The 18,251-nt window shown below is 43.2% G+C and overlaps 2 protein-coding genes across 2 annotated transcripts in view; both read right to left on the reverse strand.

Moving 5' to 3' along the window:
- Positions 1–8,225, reverse strand: part of Tok (tolloid-like protein 1 tolkin) — a 45,560-nt gene extending 37,335 nt beyond the window's left edge. Inside the window, exon 1 of the mRNA XM_076897703.1 lies at positions 7,663–8,225. Coding sequence (XP_076753818.1) covers positions 7,663–7,861 — 199 coding nt within the window. The 5' untranslated portion in view covers positions 7,862–8,225. The remainder of the gene's footprint in view (positions 1–7,662) is intronic.
- A 7,524-nt stretch (positions 8,226–15,749) lies between these two features.
- Positions 15,750–18,122, reverse strand: LOC143425391 (uncharacterized). Its single transcript, XM_076898134.1, has 8 exons — positions 18,010–18,122; positions 17,644–17,888; positions 17,353–17,579; positions 17,029–17,292; positions 16,750–16,941; positions 16,417–16,658; positions 15,985–16,299; positions 15,750–15,909 (listed from the first exon to the last, which is right to left on the reverse strand). Exons 1-8 carry the CDS (start codon positions 18,090–18,092, stop codon positions 15,789–15,791), a joined length of 1,689 nt encoding a protein of 562 aa, XP_076754249.1. The 5' UTR covers positions 18,093–18,122; the 3' UTR covers positions 15,750–15,788.
- Positions 18,123–18,251: the final 129 nt, after the last annotated feature.

Raw genomic sequence — 18,251 nt, forward strand, 5'->3', positions numbered from 1 at the left:
TCACGTACGCGCGTCCGTGTCCCCGGGTATATGATCGCGCGCAAAGTGTTATACCGAAACGTTACACCGTGTTTGGGCTCGCGGAACCGTCCGAGAAGTCGGCCAGATAACGACCGAAAGGGTGGAATAATTGAGAAAGTTACGAGGTAATGAGACAGGTTGATAGGAATTTAGTGGAACTATATTCGATGGGTGAATGGGGACAGACTTCTATGGGACCGCTTCAGAGAACCAAGTGTAACTTTCAGCTCCTTGAAAGTGAGGCTCGATCGGGGTTCATTGATTTTATGGACAAGTTCCTCGGGGAATCGCAGCGAGAGACGACGCGAAGTCTCAATTACGAACGAAAGTCCGGGGGCCGCGGCAAGTTCTGATTTTCGTCGACCGATTCATCGACACGCTACTCGATCGAACTATTTTTTCTTATTTACCAGAAGAATTTAGACTCGCTACTGTGTCGCAGTCGTTGGAATCCGAAATATTTTCGCGTTACTTTTGTATACAATTTCAATAAGTCAACGATGCATATCGGATTGACCCGTAATTTCTTTCGTTGCTGTCGTTCCTAGGATTGTGAGGCCAGCACGTTAAAACGATCATGACGACTGTTGGAAATTATTCAAGCTATGAGACTGTTCAAGAATCGGATGGAACGCGAGTCACTCGAGCGATCTTATCGTCTGCTCAGGCAACCAGTATTCTAAATCTTGCCATTCTACACAAATTCGTAAGAACGGCATTTCAAACTACTCTCATGACCATTTTACACGCACGCTGCATTTTTCAACAACGACACAATTATACTCTGTTCAAACTTTCACAATTAAAAGGTAGCAATTTTAAATTTCCATGAATACAAGTAATTGTTTTGTCAATCAATTATCGTATTATATTTATCGCGATCTAATATGTACGTATTTTTATCCCCTATCCGTCATTTCACTCTGACATTTTACAAATAATTACTGGACCGTTAAAAATTGCAGACGCAAAAAATAAATACGAGAAACGAGATTTATCTCTCCCTCTTCCTTCTATTCGAAGCATTACGAGCCGTAGGATCTTCGCGAGATTATTTTTTTGCATCGACGTTAATAATTTTCGCTGGAATATCCGCGTGGCGCGATACGCAGAAAATATCTTCGTCGGCTGATTTTTTCGCGCGTTCCACCGGTACGAATTATGCGGCAGCCGGTCGACTTAAACGGGGAAACAATCCGACGTGGGCGTAGGAGTGAAACGTCGGCGAGTGGGTGGCTCGGAAAACCTGACCGCATGTTTCGCGCAGATAAAAGTTTAACGAAAAACAAAGTGAGACCGAGTTGAATGCGTCGCGAGGCGCGGAAGCCTGGCGACGGAAGGTGGTGAGCGGGAGGGAGAGGAAAAAAAGAGTACTTCCATCCGTTAGGGGCAGTTCGCGGAACTTTCGAGCTGCCATAGGAAATGTCGAGAATGCTAAAATGCATTAAAATTCATCGCGTAATGACCGTCATAACCGGCTCTGCTCCGCTGAAAAACCTTCCCTCTGAAACAGAAATTCTTTTCCAGTCGAAGAAACGAGACTCGTGTAAAAATCAGAGGGAACTTTGTGCCTTCATCGTCCTTATAATTATCAAAATGTCGTTTTATAGAACCTCGAAAAGAATTGCTATTTATTTCTTCCCTGAAAATTCTGTAAGAATTTTTATGCCGCGCAATTGTGTTTCCTAATCAACGTTGGTATCGCTTAATGTCCAAATTCTTACGCAAATCTCTTCGTTCGAAGTATTATTGTAACGTCGAATATTTAATGTGAAACAGAACCACTTCAAAAACTGACAATTGGTACCATACATTTCCTCCTCTGATTACGGTACACAAGTGAGAGCTTGTAAAAACGGAGCTGGTCGTTCATTAAAGATGGCCACCCGCTCCTCTCCGCCCCTCAGTTTCAACAGAACGCGCGAATAAAAGAATGGCCACGCGTATCTCTCGGAAACACTCTCGGAAATACGCGTGGATCCTCTAGGTGAGCGCATCGACCGCGCGAAAGTCGCGACCCGCGATGGATCCATTTCACCCCGGTCGAGGTAAAGCGTTGGCGGCAGGTAAAACGACGTCGCGAACGCGTGTAATCCACGATAAACAGCTGATAGACCGACGTACCGTGAAATCCTCTGGAACACGGCGAAGCCTGGCAAGCGCAGCTTTCAATTCTGTCTTTTGTATCGCGGCCGCTGAGAAGCCGGTCCTACCCTGATACGGGGACGCGCGCGAGTTCTGTAACAGTCGATATTTATCTAGCCGGTATCGGTCGTTCGCGTAACCAATACGCTTCGAGTCCGACACGGAGGCCTCTCGGTGCTTTGGCCTCTTTCGTTACCCCGTTAGTTTTATTATCGACGATCAGAACGGCGGAGAAATGGAGCAACGCGCACGGAAAGGAGGGAGATAAGGATCGATCTGGAAAATCCTCGTCCACGTAAGATCCGACGGCGGGGCCGCGGCGAAGATCGTCCCGAGCTAACGAGCAAAAAGCACGAGGTACCGTTCTGCGTGCTTTAGACTCGACCCGATGAAAAGACTGACCGCTCGAGTATCGTCGAGCTCGCGTGCGCTATAATGCATCCCGGTGCACGCGACCGATGCACGCTCTACGTGTCTGCTTTTCATGTCCCAATTGCGACCAGGCCTGCCTCCAGCGCCGCGTTTCACGGATATTTTCGCGAGCCCCTACCTCCGCCCCGTCACGCGTATCACCATACTTTTCCTCGTTCACACTATCTGATTTTTCCTTTCTCTTCTTCTCCGCGCGGCTATGATACTCCGGTTTTAATTTAAGCGCGAAACGCGAGCTTCGTGCGTAGAGTTCGACGACGGCTGTCCTTCGAATATTCATGTGGTGATAGAATTATTGTACGACACGAAGACGCGGAAAGAAACGGAGCAGACAAAGTATCCGATAGTTTTCCGAGCGGTGAACTCGCGAAGGGTCTCTTGGGAGTCGCGTTGCATATTTTGCCGAGCCGTCGTCGAAGAGAATATGACTGAAAATATCCCGTACAATTAACAGTTGCGTCGGCGTGATTCGCCGTTTTAATTGATAATTACCGCGTAATTACTCTCGCGACGTCCGACGCGGTGCTCCGATGTTTTCTTCGCGGCGAGATTAAAAATTTCGATCGGATTTCACTCCGAGCGGACGGAATTAATTTTGCGCGATTATTCCTCTGTACGTTCTCGAACGGCCGTTAAATATCGCCGCGCGTTCGTTTCACGAAATCTTTAGTAGAGCGGGGAAAAGTAATAACGCAACATCGACGCTAATAAGCACCGTCGTCCTCCCTGATGCTTTCTAATTAGAAGACCGCCCTTCTCTCTCATCGCGTACGCATTCCGCGCTTCAATTTCCTTTTTTTTTTCTTTCGCCGTGTTTGTCGCTTTGAATCAATTGCAAAGAAACGGACGAGGGAAAATGAGGATCCTCGAGATGAGCCTCGAGGATCGACACGGGGATATAAAGTCCACCGTTCCCAGTCGTGTTGGTAATTTCGTGGAAGTTCCAGCGACTCGATAGGATAAAAAGATAGGATAAAAAGTCAGCCGCACCGATAATTGCCTCCGTAATGGCCCGTAGAGTTTGATGGGAAGGAAAAGCTGATCGCATTCGTGGAAAATTCTGCGGCGGAAAAATTATTCGCGCGAACACGCGCGTGGGCACTGAAATTTTCATTCGCGTTAAACAATCGTCGATTTACATCGATACCTTCGACGTTCCATCTCATCCTCGCCCCCCCCCCCCCCGATTACCACAGGGAAGGTTTGTAATCGCTTCTTTAATTAATTTCGTGCTCCTCTTCGTAAATCGCGAAGCGCTAAAGAATCGCGCGGAATTAACCACTATTGCATTTGAGAGGACCGCGTAGGAATAATTCGGGGAAGAAAGTAGAAATAGATTCGAGAATGCATCGCGCAACAAAAGAGTTTTTTCTCTACACTCGAGGCATCGCGTGGCTACGGGGTTCGTACTGTATTAAGTAAAAGAGCATTCCATCGGCGGCAGCGCGGTATTGTTATCGTTGCGTTGTACCGCTGCCGTTAAAAAATCCTTTTTCAATGCTGGAAAATCAATAGTATGGAAAGGAGACAAAGCGTGCCGCTGAATGAACGCTCTATTACGGTGGTCGTTCCGACAGCGGGGCGACGTCGTTTTTTATTTAAATCAGACGCGAATAAATTGTTTCACTTACGGAATATTTATTAGCAACTTCTCGCAGTTCCCGGCTTAATAAGCTCCCTTCTATCTTCGCCAGCGCGGCTTTCAGCATTATCGTCGCGCTTATTTACATTAAGTGCGTTCAACTTGTAGTTGATTACACTCTTGAAAATCAATGGGCATTATCGTTCTAACGTGCGCGATACAACCCCCTCCCCCTCCCGTTGCCCCGTCGTTTTCTCAGGCGACGTTTAATTAACCCCCGCACCGTTGATCGACGTTTCGACCGTAAAAGGGTGAGTTACGCGAGTAAAAAAGGGGAGGAGAAAAGCGAAAGCTTGTTTCATCAGCTAAACGTTTCGCGCGAGCAAAGACCTTCAAACTATGACCGCGAGTGAACGTTCGAACAGCTAATGGGGCGCGAAAGAAATTTTTCAGCGAGAAAGGGGAAGCTCCTTCGCAGTTTATGGTTTGATTATACCCCGCTGTACTGCAACGCGCAGTGGTAAATAAGAATCAACTCTCTATTTTTCCCGCGTTTACGACCACTCCTTGATAAAGTTTCATTGTACGGAAGAACTACCTCTCCCTGCAGTTTCCAACAAAAGCGTAAATACCTGCTACGGAACTCTTTCTTCGTTCTCGTGCACATCGATCTACCCACGCGAATATGACTTGAGATACTACGCACGTTGCGAATTACAATTAATCGAATAAAAATTCCCGAATTAAGCTCTTAGTAATTTCTTTGCGGTAGAAGATCGACAAACCGTTCAAGAAACAATCAATCCGATTGAAACCACAAACAAAAGAGGAAGGTCTCCCGCGACTCGTTAAAGAACGCGCACCGCGTGCTCCTCCTTCATTTCCAAGGAGTTCGCGAAATGGAATGGGATGGCTGTTCCCGTGGCGCTTAAGAAAGGCAAGTGTAAGCTAAATCGAACAAGTTACTCGCAACAGTCTGCCAGCAGGTATTCAAGACGTTATCCGTTCGGCTTTTGATCTTAATCTAAATTGCTGAAACTTCCCGTGAAAGAGGATAATTCAAGTCGCCACTCTCCAACCCCCATCGTTCTTCGTCCACTATTCGCAGGTTCAGTGGTCGAATCAGCAAACGACCGAGCGAAAAACCGATCGTTCGTTCGTCCTCGAGACGCAATTAACAATAGCAACCGATCGCGATCGATTTTGATCCGCTCTGGCGTTTCATCATCAACCCCCCTGTACGTCCTCGTTCAGCTCTCGATGGCTGACACCGAGGACAAAGATGAAGAACTCCTCGTCATCGATTGGTTATATTACAGCATTCGCGATGGGATATCCACGATGGAAGAAAGAAAGGCCAAGAGGCCGAGGGAATTGGGAAATGAGTGTTTTCTTGGTAAGATACAGGCCGCGGGAGGAAAGTTCGCCCCACTTCAATCAAGTTCGCGTATTTTTGCGGAGCATAGTTCGAAAGCCAAAGTTTCCGCTGCGTTTCTTCCGAGGCGACTTCGTACGAAGTTCGCCCCGGCTGTTTACTTTCCTCAGGATGCGGAACCGATTCCGTGTTACTCGATAGCACCGGCTCGCGTTTTATTCGGATTAACCGGCGAGCGAGGAAGTTGGTTCTCGTTAAACGCTTCGATAAAGAAAGGGCGAAGTGGTAAGAGTAGAGAAAAAAATGTTGTCGAAGAAAGTTAGGCGAGTTTCCGATCGAGATGAGCAGGGTTCTTGGGCTGGAGGATCGTAGACGAGAAATTTTCGAAACCGTAGGCACAGGGAGGAAAGTGGAACGGCTGTTGTCCGATCCAGCCTACTCGAACGACCCTACTCTCCTTACGGGTCGGTTAGGTACTCGATCGAAAACGAGGAAGTCTTTCTAGCAGACCGAGAAACGTGGCGAACATGTGTAGAAACGCTAACGCTATCCAGGGTAGGCAGAAGCTTGTCTCGTTCTCGGACAAAATTAGCTCCGTATCGAGTTATTCCTGTGGTCCCACAAAAACGCGAACGTTAATCACCGAGGCGCACGATAACCGTGTATTCCGAGCGAGCGCTGACAGCACGATAATGTCAGTATAGTGGACTGGTCCTCCGCTCTTCTTTCCTCGTTCTTCTCCGCAAATAGAGATTAGATATCGTCGCTGGGCTCTCTGTTCTTCAACGTCCCCGTTGTACGTACGGTTGTGGTTTTTACGGAGCCGACACCCTGTCCGGAGGATCATCGCCCCGTTTTTCATTCGGTTCACGGCCGTTCCAGTTCCAGAGGTCCATCGTGTATACGAGGCCACGACGCTCTCCGGAGGCACGCCCAGGATAATCACTCGAGAAGGATAAAAGGTTCCTTCTGGCGCGGTCCCTACCACCACTGGACCCTTCGAGTGTCGAATGCTCGTCCTAGGCACAATGAGCATCCTAGGCCCTGGGAGAGCGAAACATTATTGGACTCGGTCCTTCGGTAACGGTCAGCGGCTCTTTACGGGCGAACCTCCCTTGCCCGTGCGTCCCTGCTGCTCGCCTCTTCTAAATACAGGGAAGCGTAAGCCTGATTTCGCCTCCCGAGACACGAACGATTGGGCTCTTCCGGTTCGATCGTCTTCGAATTTCATTCGACTCTCAGCGCACACTTTTAGAGCTCGCAGAGTAAACGAAATCAGTGCGTGCCGATATATGTATGTAAGAGAGAGGCACGAGAGAACAAAGGTAGAAGTGATTCAATGATGGATAGAGTACATCGAAAATTTTTATTTAATTGTACGAATTCTTTCGCTTCGTAAGTGGTTCACGAGAGCTTAAAATCACCGGGTATTTCTGTTAGATTATTCAGAAGCTTGTTCAAGAGGATAATACCAAAGAGATTGCAACTAATCTTTCGTGGAAATACGTTGAAAATGTTCGTAAAAATGTAACCGCGTGTTTGTGCGCGCGTGTGTAAATTTTATATTCAAGTGTAACGATGCTTCTTTATAATTATATCTCCTTTTGCTGGCTATTTCGCAACGCGTATTACGAAACCAGCGGAAAAGGAGGGAAATTTCTTTGCTATCTACACTACCACCACTGATAGCGTACACATTTTTATCGTTTCCATAGCACAGCGCAAATGTAGATATGTTTTACATAATAATTGCAGCTACGAGTCACTGGAGCGCACCAAGGAGATGCCTCCTTTTAATGTAGATTAACGATTCGACGAACGGACAGCGCGCGATGGAAAATCCTGCGAAAATTCCGTTAGATTTCGAACGTGCAGACCCGCTTTACTTAACGATCGTCGTTTGAATACGAAAACTACGAGATTTCCCTCTCAACGGAAGAGCGCCGTTCTCTATCGCATCGAAATTCGGAGAAGCTACCGAGCGGAATCCTTTTTCTGCTTCGATAACCCTCTGAACGCGAAGTTTAACAATTCCTATTTAAAGAAACGACCGTATCTACCCGCAGCACGAACAGCCGTGTACGGAAGCGAAATGCTCGTCTCTTACCCGCCTTACAGATGTCCATGTCCACGTCGTCGCTGATGCCATGCGGGAACTTGGTGTTCAACAGCTCGTCGACGGTGAACTTGTGCCTGTGCCTTCTGACGGGGCTCGCGTCCTCCCTCGAATCGGCGTCGACCGCCCGGGAATCGGCGCACCGGCCCGCCAGACAGAGGAACGAAACCAGCAACGGCAACAGTATCATCTCGATATCGTCGATGTCGGCACGTAACGACGACGGGCGCCTTCCTCCCTTCCGTACCCACCTAGGCCATAAAAGACCAGTCGTACTACCACCGTCCACACCGACGCATTTGCCACTGTTCCCCGTTCCCTGTTCACCCTTCTGCCCCGTCCTTCACTGGCAACAACTCCGTGCGATCACCACTCGGGACGCGGGAAAAACTTTTCTCACGCGGTGATCAGCACCGTGTCCATCACATGTCCGTACGACCACGCACGAAACGAAAGCGATGCGAGGCGAGCGAAAAGAAATTTACGACCGAGGGTGAAGAGGAGCTACCCCGTTCGCGTCGATACAGGAAACGATACACGCGGCATATAAACGATACGCGTGGTGAGGAAACGCGGAGCTAAGCAGGACGCAGGATCGCGGGAGCGAGCAACACGTATTGGGGTATGTGTACGTACGCGTGTACGATCGCGACGGAAACGTAATCGCTACTGACCGCTCGGTCGGCGGCCGATCTCGTGGAACTTGACGACAGACGCACGTCACATCTGTGGCCGAGCGTACGACAGATAAGAGAGACGATCGAGAGGAAGGCAGACGGGAGGCGCGCGGTCAAAGTTCGTGTCACAGATTAGAGGGACGGATTGCCCGGCGGCGATCGTCCTTGCGTGGAGAACGTGGAGAACAGACTGATCGTCCCTCGCGGCCGACACGACGCGTCGTTCGAAAGCGCGCGCTCGTACTGGCATTAAGTCGAGAGAGGGATAGAGGAGGAGGGGAAATACGTATGTATATCTAGAGGGGATGCCGGGAACAAGCGGCCTCCTCCCTCGCAAACCTGCACGGCACGAGGGTGGCCGAGACACTGACCGAGCTTCCGTCGCTCGGCCACCGGCGAGCCCTAAAACTGTATACGCACCCGCTGTGAGAAAGAAAAAAAAAAAAAGGAAAGAAAGAACAGTTCCGCCTCATTCGTTCCTCGAACGGTGTTCCGATTCCACTTGAATTCTGCCTGTATACTTGCGTATCTTAGATTGGAATTATGATCGATTACCTGCTAGGTCTAACAAGATGCACGGTTACTTTTAGATATGGCGTATGAATGATTCATAAAGAAGAAACGGGGTTAGAAATTGTTGCAAGTGAAACCAAGTCCCGATGAAATTTAGAAAATATAATTGCATGTCTAGAACCGCAAATTGGTCCGTTCGTGTGATTATTATTTACTTCGGGATTGAGATATCGTGCTTTCTAGAAACACGATTTATGGTTCGAGCTGACGGACAAGAACAGATGATTCTCTTCTCTCGAATTACAGAAATCCATAACAATAGTTCGAACGAGATGTTATAAATGAAAAAGGTGTTCGATTGAAGTAACCGTACGAAGTATAATCGTGTGATGGCGGAAGGCGAATTATCGAAAAATCCAATCGCGAGATTCGCATTAATTCGGGCGCGTACGAAACCAAATACCTTGAATATTCCCAACACAATCAACCACATCTATAATTCATCGATCGCCCATGCCAATTCTTGTCACGAATCGAGCGACGAATTTACATTTCCCGTCGACGGATCAATTTTCCGCGCGTTTCCGTCACGCGGGAAGAAGGTGAAACAACAAACCCATAGAACTACATCGCGCCCCACCGAGCGATCGACAGCGTAGGAGGATCGTTCGATTTATGCGTGCCGGCCTGCTTAAAAGGCGTCATTTCCAGAAGCGTCGAACGGTTGGCCGTCGGGGCGTCGGTTTCGGGCACATATTGATAAATATTCCAAAAGTGGCGGGGCCTGTCGCCCACGGAAACACGTGTTTCATATCCCACGCAACGACCTGTATCGGTCAAGTATCGGATTACTGTCATGGGATCACCCTTTAGGAACCCCTGTCTATCCGAGGGTAAGTGCATGTCGACGCTGCACGGAAACCCTCCACGAGAATAATCTCTGGTGGTACCCGCCGGGGAAAAACCGAATTCTCTGTTAACATCGCGCACGAACCTAGCCCGCGTTTTACACCGACGAGCAAATGGAAAACGAATTAGCGATCGGAATGGGCGAGAGTCGGCTGGGTTTTCCGAGGTCCTCAACTTCGAGCGAGCATTAGTCGTAGATGAAGATTGATATGTGCTGAGAAAAAGAAACGAAAATTCTGGAAATATTTTTCTTAGCAATGTTTCTACTAATATATATGTAGTCAATTAGTAGTCTCCCTCTTTTAGAGGTTTTTAAATGCCTTCTACGTAATTATTTGAAATTTAATTGTGACGCATGGAATTGTAGAGGGAACGAAAACGAGTATCAAGTATGTTTAAAGGCTGTTAAAGGGATATTTGTAATTTATCGACAGATGGAAATGATTACACGAGTCCAATGTAAATTATATATCGCGAACCACGTAGTAATAACTACCAACAATCCCCAATTGGCGGCAAACGGTCGAGACATGCCATTTGAGCGAACCGCTAGAATTCACGAGAACCGTTTAATTAAAATCATTAAGGAGAGGAATATTAGGAGCAATAAGTAAGGTGTTCGTGGTCACAGCTGCGCAACAAATGTTACATATAAACCCAATATCATATCTCGTTGTACAATAACCGCGGACACCACCTTCCAAAAACCTTCAGCGGCATTAAAAATTTCATCCCTTAACGTGAATCACCCTGCAAAAAGAACGAACCCAATACTGCCTCGAATTTTCATGTTTCAAACGTTGCAATAATTAATGATCGCGTAATTACCATATAAAATACCGAAATGTCCCAAAGTTCAATTACGCGGTGGCGTTTGAAACGAGGAAGACGCCCGCAGGAGTTCACCGCCGACTAGCCCTCGCGTTAACGATCCTCCGCGGAAGTACAAAGTTGGCTACAATTAGCGTGAAATATTTTAAACGTCCCCGCCGTCCCCTTCCACGGTTCCGTTAGATTCTCAGCCATTCGCGGATGGCAAACGAGAAGAGAAACAGAAACAGCGATACAATTAAAGCGGAACCGTTTGAATTTATTCCCCGCGGGGCGTGCCGATTTAACGGGACGGCGTCGGTCGTTCGGGGCTAACGGAAACCTCGGAGCGGGACACCGTCGCGGGGCGAACCGGAAACTGTTCGCCGTTCCTCGTTTCCCGTTCAGTTTCCAATTTTCCTACCGCTCGGTGTTCGAGCGCGGACGAACTCGAGGAACTGCGGAACTTCCATTCGAGCCTGCCCTTGCGTTGCCTCGCGACCGGGCGAAATAATTAACGCGGAAAGTTTTCCGCGCGATTGAAAGATCCCGCGCGGCGATGGAGGGGTGCCGCCGTAAAGTGGATCGTCGGCGAGCAAGCGACATTAATTAAAATCGGCGAGTTTAAAGCCCCGGCAACCCCCGCTCGGGTCCCCCGCCTGAGAGAGATCGACCGGCGGGCATCATTTAAGAATTCTTGGCACGCGGACAGAATGGTCGACCGAATCGATCTCGCGGAAGTTTTTCCAACACCTACTCGAACGGGGCATTATCCAAGGGTGGTCCTCGAGTGCTCCTGGGACGCGTTCACGGTGTAATTCGCGCAGTAAATTAGCCATAAATGCATCCGGTCGATTGGTTCTTAGGTCGAAGTTGGCCGCGTAATGGCTGTTTGGTTGATAGTTTGGCTTGGAGGAGGAGAGTTGATAATTGAATTGTTAATTGAGGAGATTTCGTTATTGCCTCTGCTCTTTTGGGTCCGGAGAATATATTGGGCACGCGGACGGTGGGGCGGTCGGGCAAGTGTGATTTGTACGTTAGCGGTTTTACCTTTAAATGAAGCTTCGGCTAATTAAAGTTAAGTGGTATTAGTTTTCATTGGTAAATTGAGTATCGTTTATGCGGAAATTGGTCTGTTACCCGGTGATGTAAATAGATACGTTATTGAAATTTAATTAGGGACATGCTTTCCTTTCCCCCCATCGGATACAACTAAAATATACCAACCGCAAACAAGTGTAAATTAAAATTACACTCAAGGAATACGTAATTGTACAAATTAATAAAGTAAATGTGTGCAAATTGTGTAAGATAACGAATATCACATAGAACAAGGTTTTTTTGTGAGCCGCCAAGATAGTCAGGAAAATCCACCTTGAACTAAGAATCTCACTCCTGATTTCAAAGAAACAGTAGAACAATCCGATTGGGCACATTTGTCTCATTAAACTAATTTTACAATTAAACGTGCTTGCAACTACAGATAATATGAAATTAGCCCAACAAATAAATTGAATGAAACTGTCACTACTTTATTTAATTTTTATGTTAACTTCCACTAACTTGTACTTCCACAAAATGGCTCCCGAGTCAAAACAATTGCCCACCCGTGACACAGAGAAACGAAAAAGACAGACACAAAAAATAGATCCACAATCGTTGATCATCGTTTTCCCTTACGCATGCATGAAATTCCCTCACATTCGAAGCTGCCTCAGTTAAATACGGAACAGATCACCGATGAAATACACAGTCATTGGCTAAAATTCGCAAATATATCGTTCCTCTGTAATTTTAATTCGTTGTTGGTCCAATCAAGCATCTAGAAACGGCAGAGAATGGCAGAAGATCGGCAAAGAAAAGCGGCGTCGACGGTCGAGAAACGGGGCGGATGGGGAAGAAAAAAAGGGGGATGATAGAAACCTTCTACACGCGTCGAACGAAAAAGCGGCGCGCGCGCGCGCGCGCGTGCTCGTTTAAACGAGCTGCCAACGAGTAATTAATCATGGTTAACATGCACTCTTTACTGCGCTTATAATGAAGCCGATTAGATGCGCGTCGAAGCTTTCATCTCTCCAGACAGCCAGTCGCTCTCGTTAGACGGACTCGTTCCGCCGATACCGCGGAAGAAGAAAAAACCACGGTGCCTTTCGCGAACGAGACTAAACGTCGTTCGCGCGGTCTAACGATATCGTCATGTTCGCGATAAATTTAATATTCGAAACGCGACGTCTGCCTGATCGACGCGAGCACGTTCGCTTCTGGCGTGGTCTCAGCGTTCCTCGATTTCTGTCTGAAAGGAGATCGAGGACTCCGTCCGCGTTTTGCTCCAGGAATTTCTCGATCGAATCGTAGGAGGATGCCACGCGTTACTTTCGCGACTCGATGACGATTTAACGATATTTCGTTCTGTTTCTGAACGTGGTCACATTTACGGTTGCTTCGAGTGATCTTCGAATAGGAAACGAGAGGTTCGAGAACACTGAGACGAGGAGCAGATTATCTTACCATCGACGCGGAAATGTAACCGGCAGCTCTTCGTATTACCGGTAGCTCTTCGAGAACTTACGAGAGGATATTCAGATCGATCATTCCGGTTGAATATTTTCTGGTAATGGAACGCGGAGGCCGCGTAACGATGTACTTGGAGACGTGTATCGCGAATGACTGCTTCCATAGCGATTCGTCGAGAGCGAAGGAAGGACTCCTCTTAATTTTAATGATTGCGAGAATGATCGAATTATATTCTAGTATAAAATGTTTCGGCATTAGCTGCGCGGATGAAAACCACGATTGCTGGATGGATAAAAGAAAGTTGTTGGAAATACAGATCCTACTCACTGGATTCGTAGCTATTTTATTTCTATGTTAAAGAAGAGAAATGGAATATAATCAATGTGTGTAATATGCTTTAAACTGTTCGATTGAATAATACAGTTTAGCCGCGTGATTCTAAGACACCTTGTACATTTCGATATCGGACCAAGTGTTTTTACGCGGTCGTCACAGTGAACCTTTATGCAGGGTCATAAACGATGTTAAATTCCCGAAAAAAAAGGTAAGAAACGGCAGCCTTTTTGCCTCGAAATTCTAAGCATTTGGACGCACCTTGTCTGATTTCGCAGAAGTATCGTGCTCGACGCGCAAAAAGGAAGAGAAATCGAGCGTGTTGCACACACGGCCCTATTCATTCACCAATTTATTGCGATAAATACCTTTGTAGAACCTCAATCGCTTGTAACTGCGAAACTGGGTACAAAGAATGCTTGTGCCGCGTTTCGCGTCTTACATGCATTTGGAGCAAGGTCGTAATGATATGTTCTGATAATTCTAGTACGTGCTGTTCAAATTATTATTTAAAGAAGCCATGACTCACTCGTCGGAAGTCCCAGTTAATTATATTTTTGTTAAATTGTTAACGAAGATTTAGATGGTGAAAGTAGGTGGAAATTGGATGGAAAATTATGGTTGGTATTATAATGTTCTTTGACTCTTAAGTATTGGATCAGATGAGCGTGTAATTACCAAATAAAGAGTAATTTACCTTTCATTGAATTAGCATTCGTTAATTACGAAGCGGGCGCTGCAAAAGACAGTCGCATTATTGATTTGTAACAAACAGATTTTACTAAATTACTGTAATGCATTAGCGCAATGGAACAAAAGTGTAGACACTTCAAAATATACGCATCATTGTATTTCAAATACATACCTTGCATCCATTCTCGACTCTTCTTTATCATTAAGCTATCTTCCCTAATTGTAATTTTGATTCAACTATTTCATCACTAAAGAAGGATGATTTAAATTTGAAATTGCACCTACAATTGTCACTATTGTGCTTCAAGTTTAAGACTAACAAGTTCCTCCACATAGAGTGCGCTACTGTCTAGTCGCAATTCTTGTCCACATCGATAATTAAATTTCTATAGCGTGATTTGCACGAGGAATGGAATAAACCTACGATACCGCGAAACTTTTGCACGATAAATTAGAAGATACTTATATCAGCTCAGACGTAACATTGTAATAACAGAAGCGAAACGTTGTAATGGCACAAACTAGAGACGGAGTGGATCTATCGTCCTATCGACTCACGTCATATGCACTGAAATACCGATTGTGTAAAGCTTGTAGATTATATTACGTTGGCTATAATTTAATTCGGAGAATCTGGGATCTACGTTGAATGCAACTGCCACGTTTAATAAAATTATACGTTTAATAAAAGTTTGGAAAATCAATTTTAAAATTTCTTTAAAAATTTCTCGATTTTATCGAATAATATAAGTATAGATAGTGTACCTAATTCTTAAAAATAACTTTGCTTTTCAAAAAATGGGAAAATAAGAAATTTAACTTAAATTATATATTTGCAATCCGCTGTACAGTTTTCAAGTATTGAAAAGGACTTTAAAGATTTAAATTGTACTGCAAAAGACTGAATATTGAAAATACCAGTGATTAAATTATACTAAAAAGTTAATGAAATGATAGTTGGATAATAGAATAAATAAGCACCATAGAAAATGGCTGAAAGTAAATCTATAAAATCTTTATACAAGCGAAAGATTAATCTATTTGCATCAGTTAAAGTTATAAATCATAATCTTATAACTGATTACGGATAACATCTTTATTCAACGCATTGGATATTGCAATGTTTGTCTTCTCTGTATTGCAATAGTTTGTCTTCTCTGGAATTTTCAAATTGCCGCACAAACCAATATTAATATATATATATATATATTTATTATACGTGGCACCATCTCTCCAGAAAGTGCTCAAACTGGTCACACATAATTATCGACAGTGAAGTAAACTACTGTGCGACTGGTGGCGCCATCTCTACACGAAGTGTCCAAGCTAGTAGAACATTAGTTCCAGTTTTCTTCGCATAGATGGCACCACTACTTTACTTCACTGTCAACAACGATGCGCAACAAGTTTGAGCACTTTTCACATAAATGGCGCCAGGGGTTCTAGAGTAGGGTGAGCATCATCTGTGTCACTCTTTCTTGTAGAATCTTTCTCCCCCTTACCTCTAAAGTGGGAATTATACAACGAATTAAAATAAAACTATAACATTATAAAAAATTGTAAAACTTATTTATCAAAAGAAATGTCTTTTCATTATACAAAATTAATTATAACAGTTATTAATACATCCATGGCACGTATTTACATTAAATATTTTAGGTGAAATGTTCATGTAGATTTCTTTAACATATATAACAACAAATTGTAACGTTCAATCCATTCTGAAAATGTAGCCTCATCTACAGTTTTGTCGATAATTTCCATTACTTTTTGAACCGATTGTTTTACCCTGGCAATAATAAAATAAAAAGTCAAGCTATGCATTATATTAAAAAACAATTTTAATGCATATATGTTTACATACCAAGCATCTCGAATTGTATTAAATTCATCAATCTCTGTTTTCGTTCTTGCATTAACATTTTTTGACAAATTCAGAAGTTCAAGAGTATTATAATTATTTTCTTCATACGTTAGTGTCGGTAATTGAAGTAAATTCGAATTTTCTTCAGTTTCTAAAGATTCCAACTTCTTATAAGTAGACGTTGAAATTAAATTCTTATAACAATCTATTAAAGAATATATTGGTGTTTGAATTAGGGGAAAATGTGATGTAATATTTGAAATTTTTAAATTGGTAACTGGAACAAAAGTTTCGCTGAAACAGCTTTTTGTGTACCTGAAACATTTATATAATTTACAAATGAATACCCAATTTCTTTAATTTAACTATATAATAAAATTAAAAAATAAAACTTTAGTATGAAATGTTTATATAATATCAAAATAATCTAACTTGTAAATTCCAATGTTTCCTTTTAACATGATTCTCCTTAAAGCATTAAGATCTAAAATATCTTGAAATATATCTAATTCAATAGTTAAATCTTTATTCAGCAATGTAGAGTCCCAACCATCAGCTCGTATTGTTATTATTTCTTCCAATTCTAAATTAATTTTTTCTTTTTCTTGCTTAAGATTCGTTGATGCGGATTTCAAAAGATGCAACGATTGCTGCACAAGTTGTACATATTTTGCCTGCAAATAGTTCGCATTTAATATCAAAGAGTAACACACACACACACATCGCTATGTATTAATAAAATATAAGAAATGAACGTTAGTGTACAATTTCAGTATCGATGTTTTGAATTTCCAAAGCTAATTCCGTTAAATCAAATTCAAATGTGCTATTTTCATGTAAATTATCTCGACATCTTTCAATCTCTTCTTGCAAACTTGTTTTTTCAGTTTCCAATTTATGGACTTCCAATGCTAATGCCAACCATTCACTTGTATTGGTACAATTGTTTGAAGCTTTCTGAAATAAATCAGATTTAAATTTAATTTGATATTTTCATGTAATACTTAATCTTCTAATACAATCTCGAATCAACATTTAATTTACCTCAATCTTCTCTATAAATTCCAAGACATTTTGCTGATGGTTATTTGCTCTTGCATTATATGATAATTGTTTTGATACCATACTGATATGCTGCCCATATATTTTAGCAATACCAATATTTATGCCTTTTTCATGTGCATCTATAGATTTCCTATATTCTAATTTAATTAATGTATCCACATCCTCTGTTAAATTTTTATATAAGTGGCGCCGTAGTGTAGGCACTTCAATGTGACTAAGATTATTCAATACTATGTTGCATACCTAGGAAATGAGCACTAGAAATATAACTATTATTATTCTAAACATTGCACAAATGTATACCTGTCTTTTATCTGCTCCAGTCCAAAGACTTGTTACTACATCTGTTATTTCCTTCAATACTTTATCATCTAGATCCCTACAGGTTGCTGGCATTAAATGCTGGCAAATTAATTTCATTTGTATACAGTCGTTAAGTTGTGTACTAGTTTGATCGTATTTCATCTTGAGCAAATCTCTCCGGACTCTTATTTCAGAACGTTTGGATGAAATTTCTCTTAGTTTTTGCGCTACGTATAAATATTTATTAAATATATATTTCCTTTCATTGCAATCTTTAATAATAACACACACCTTTTTGTCTAACTACAAAGTCTTGTTGTTCGTATTCTTTTTCTAACTTGGATATTTGAGTCTTTAAATCATTTTGTTCTAATTTTAGTTGCGATATATTTTTTGTACATTGAATGGCTTTGTTTGATGACCCTTGTTTTAAGTGGTGTAGTAAAATATTTTTACGTATTGTCTTTGCTTCTTCGGCACTAAATATAATATCGGCTATGTCATCCCACATGAGCCCGACAAATCCTGAGCATAACCTATCATAAATAATGACAATTTATATCTTAAATGATACAATTTCTGATTACAGTGTGACAATGTAATCTTTAATTAAGTTGCATTCATAAATAAAAATAAGTTTACAAAGGCTATACGCACACTTTCATCACTGCATCGTTGCATATTGTTGGAGGGCACTTTAATTGACTAGTCCATGTAAATGTATCCACAGATTTTTCCATAATTACAAAACGTAAATTAAATATATCTAATAAAATGTATCACAAAAAGTAACAATTGACATTCATGTCAAAGTGAGAAACCGTTGCTTGCAAAATTTCCGTTAAACGCTTGATGAACTGCGAATCACTTTGTGAATGCAAAACAACTTATACAATCTA

The sequence above is a fragment of the Xylocopa sonorina genome, chromosome 7, assembly GCF_050948175.1.
Source record: "Xylocopa sonorina isolate GNS202 chromosome 7, iyXylSono1_principal, whole genome shotgun sequence".
Taxonomy (NCBI): Eukaryota; Metazoa; Arthropoda; class Insecta; order Hymenoptera; family Apidae; genus Xylocopa; species Xylocopa sonorina.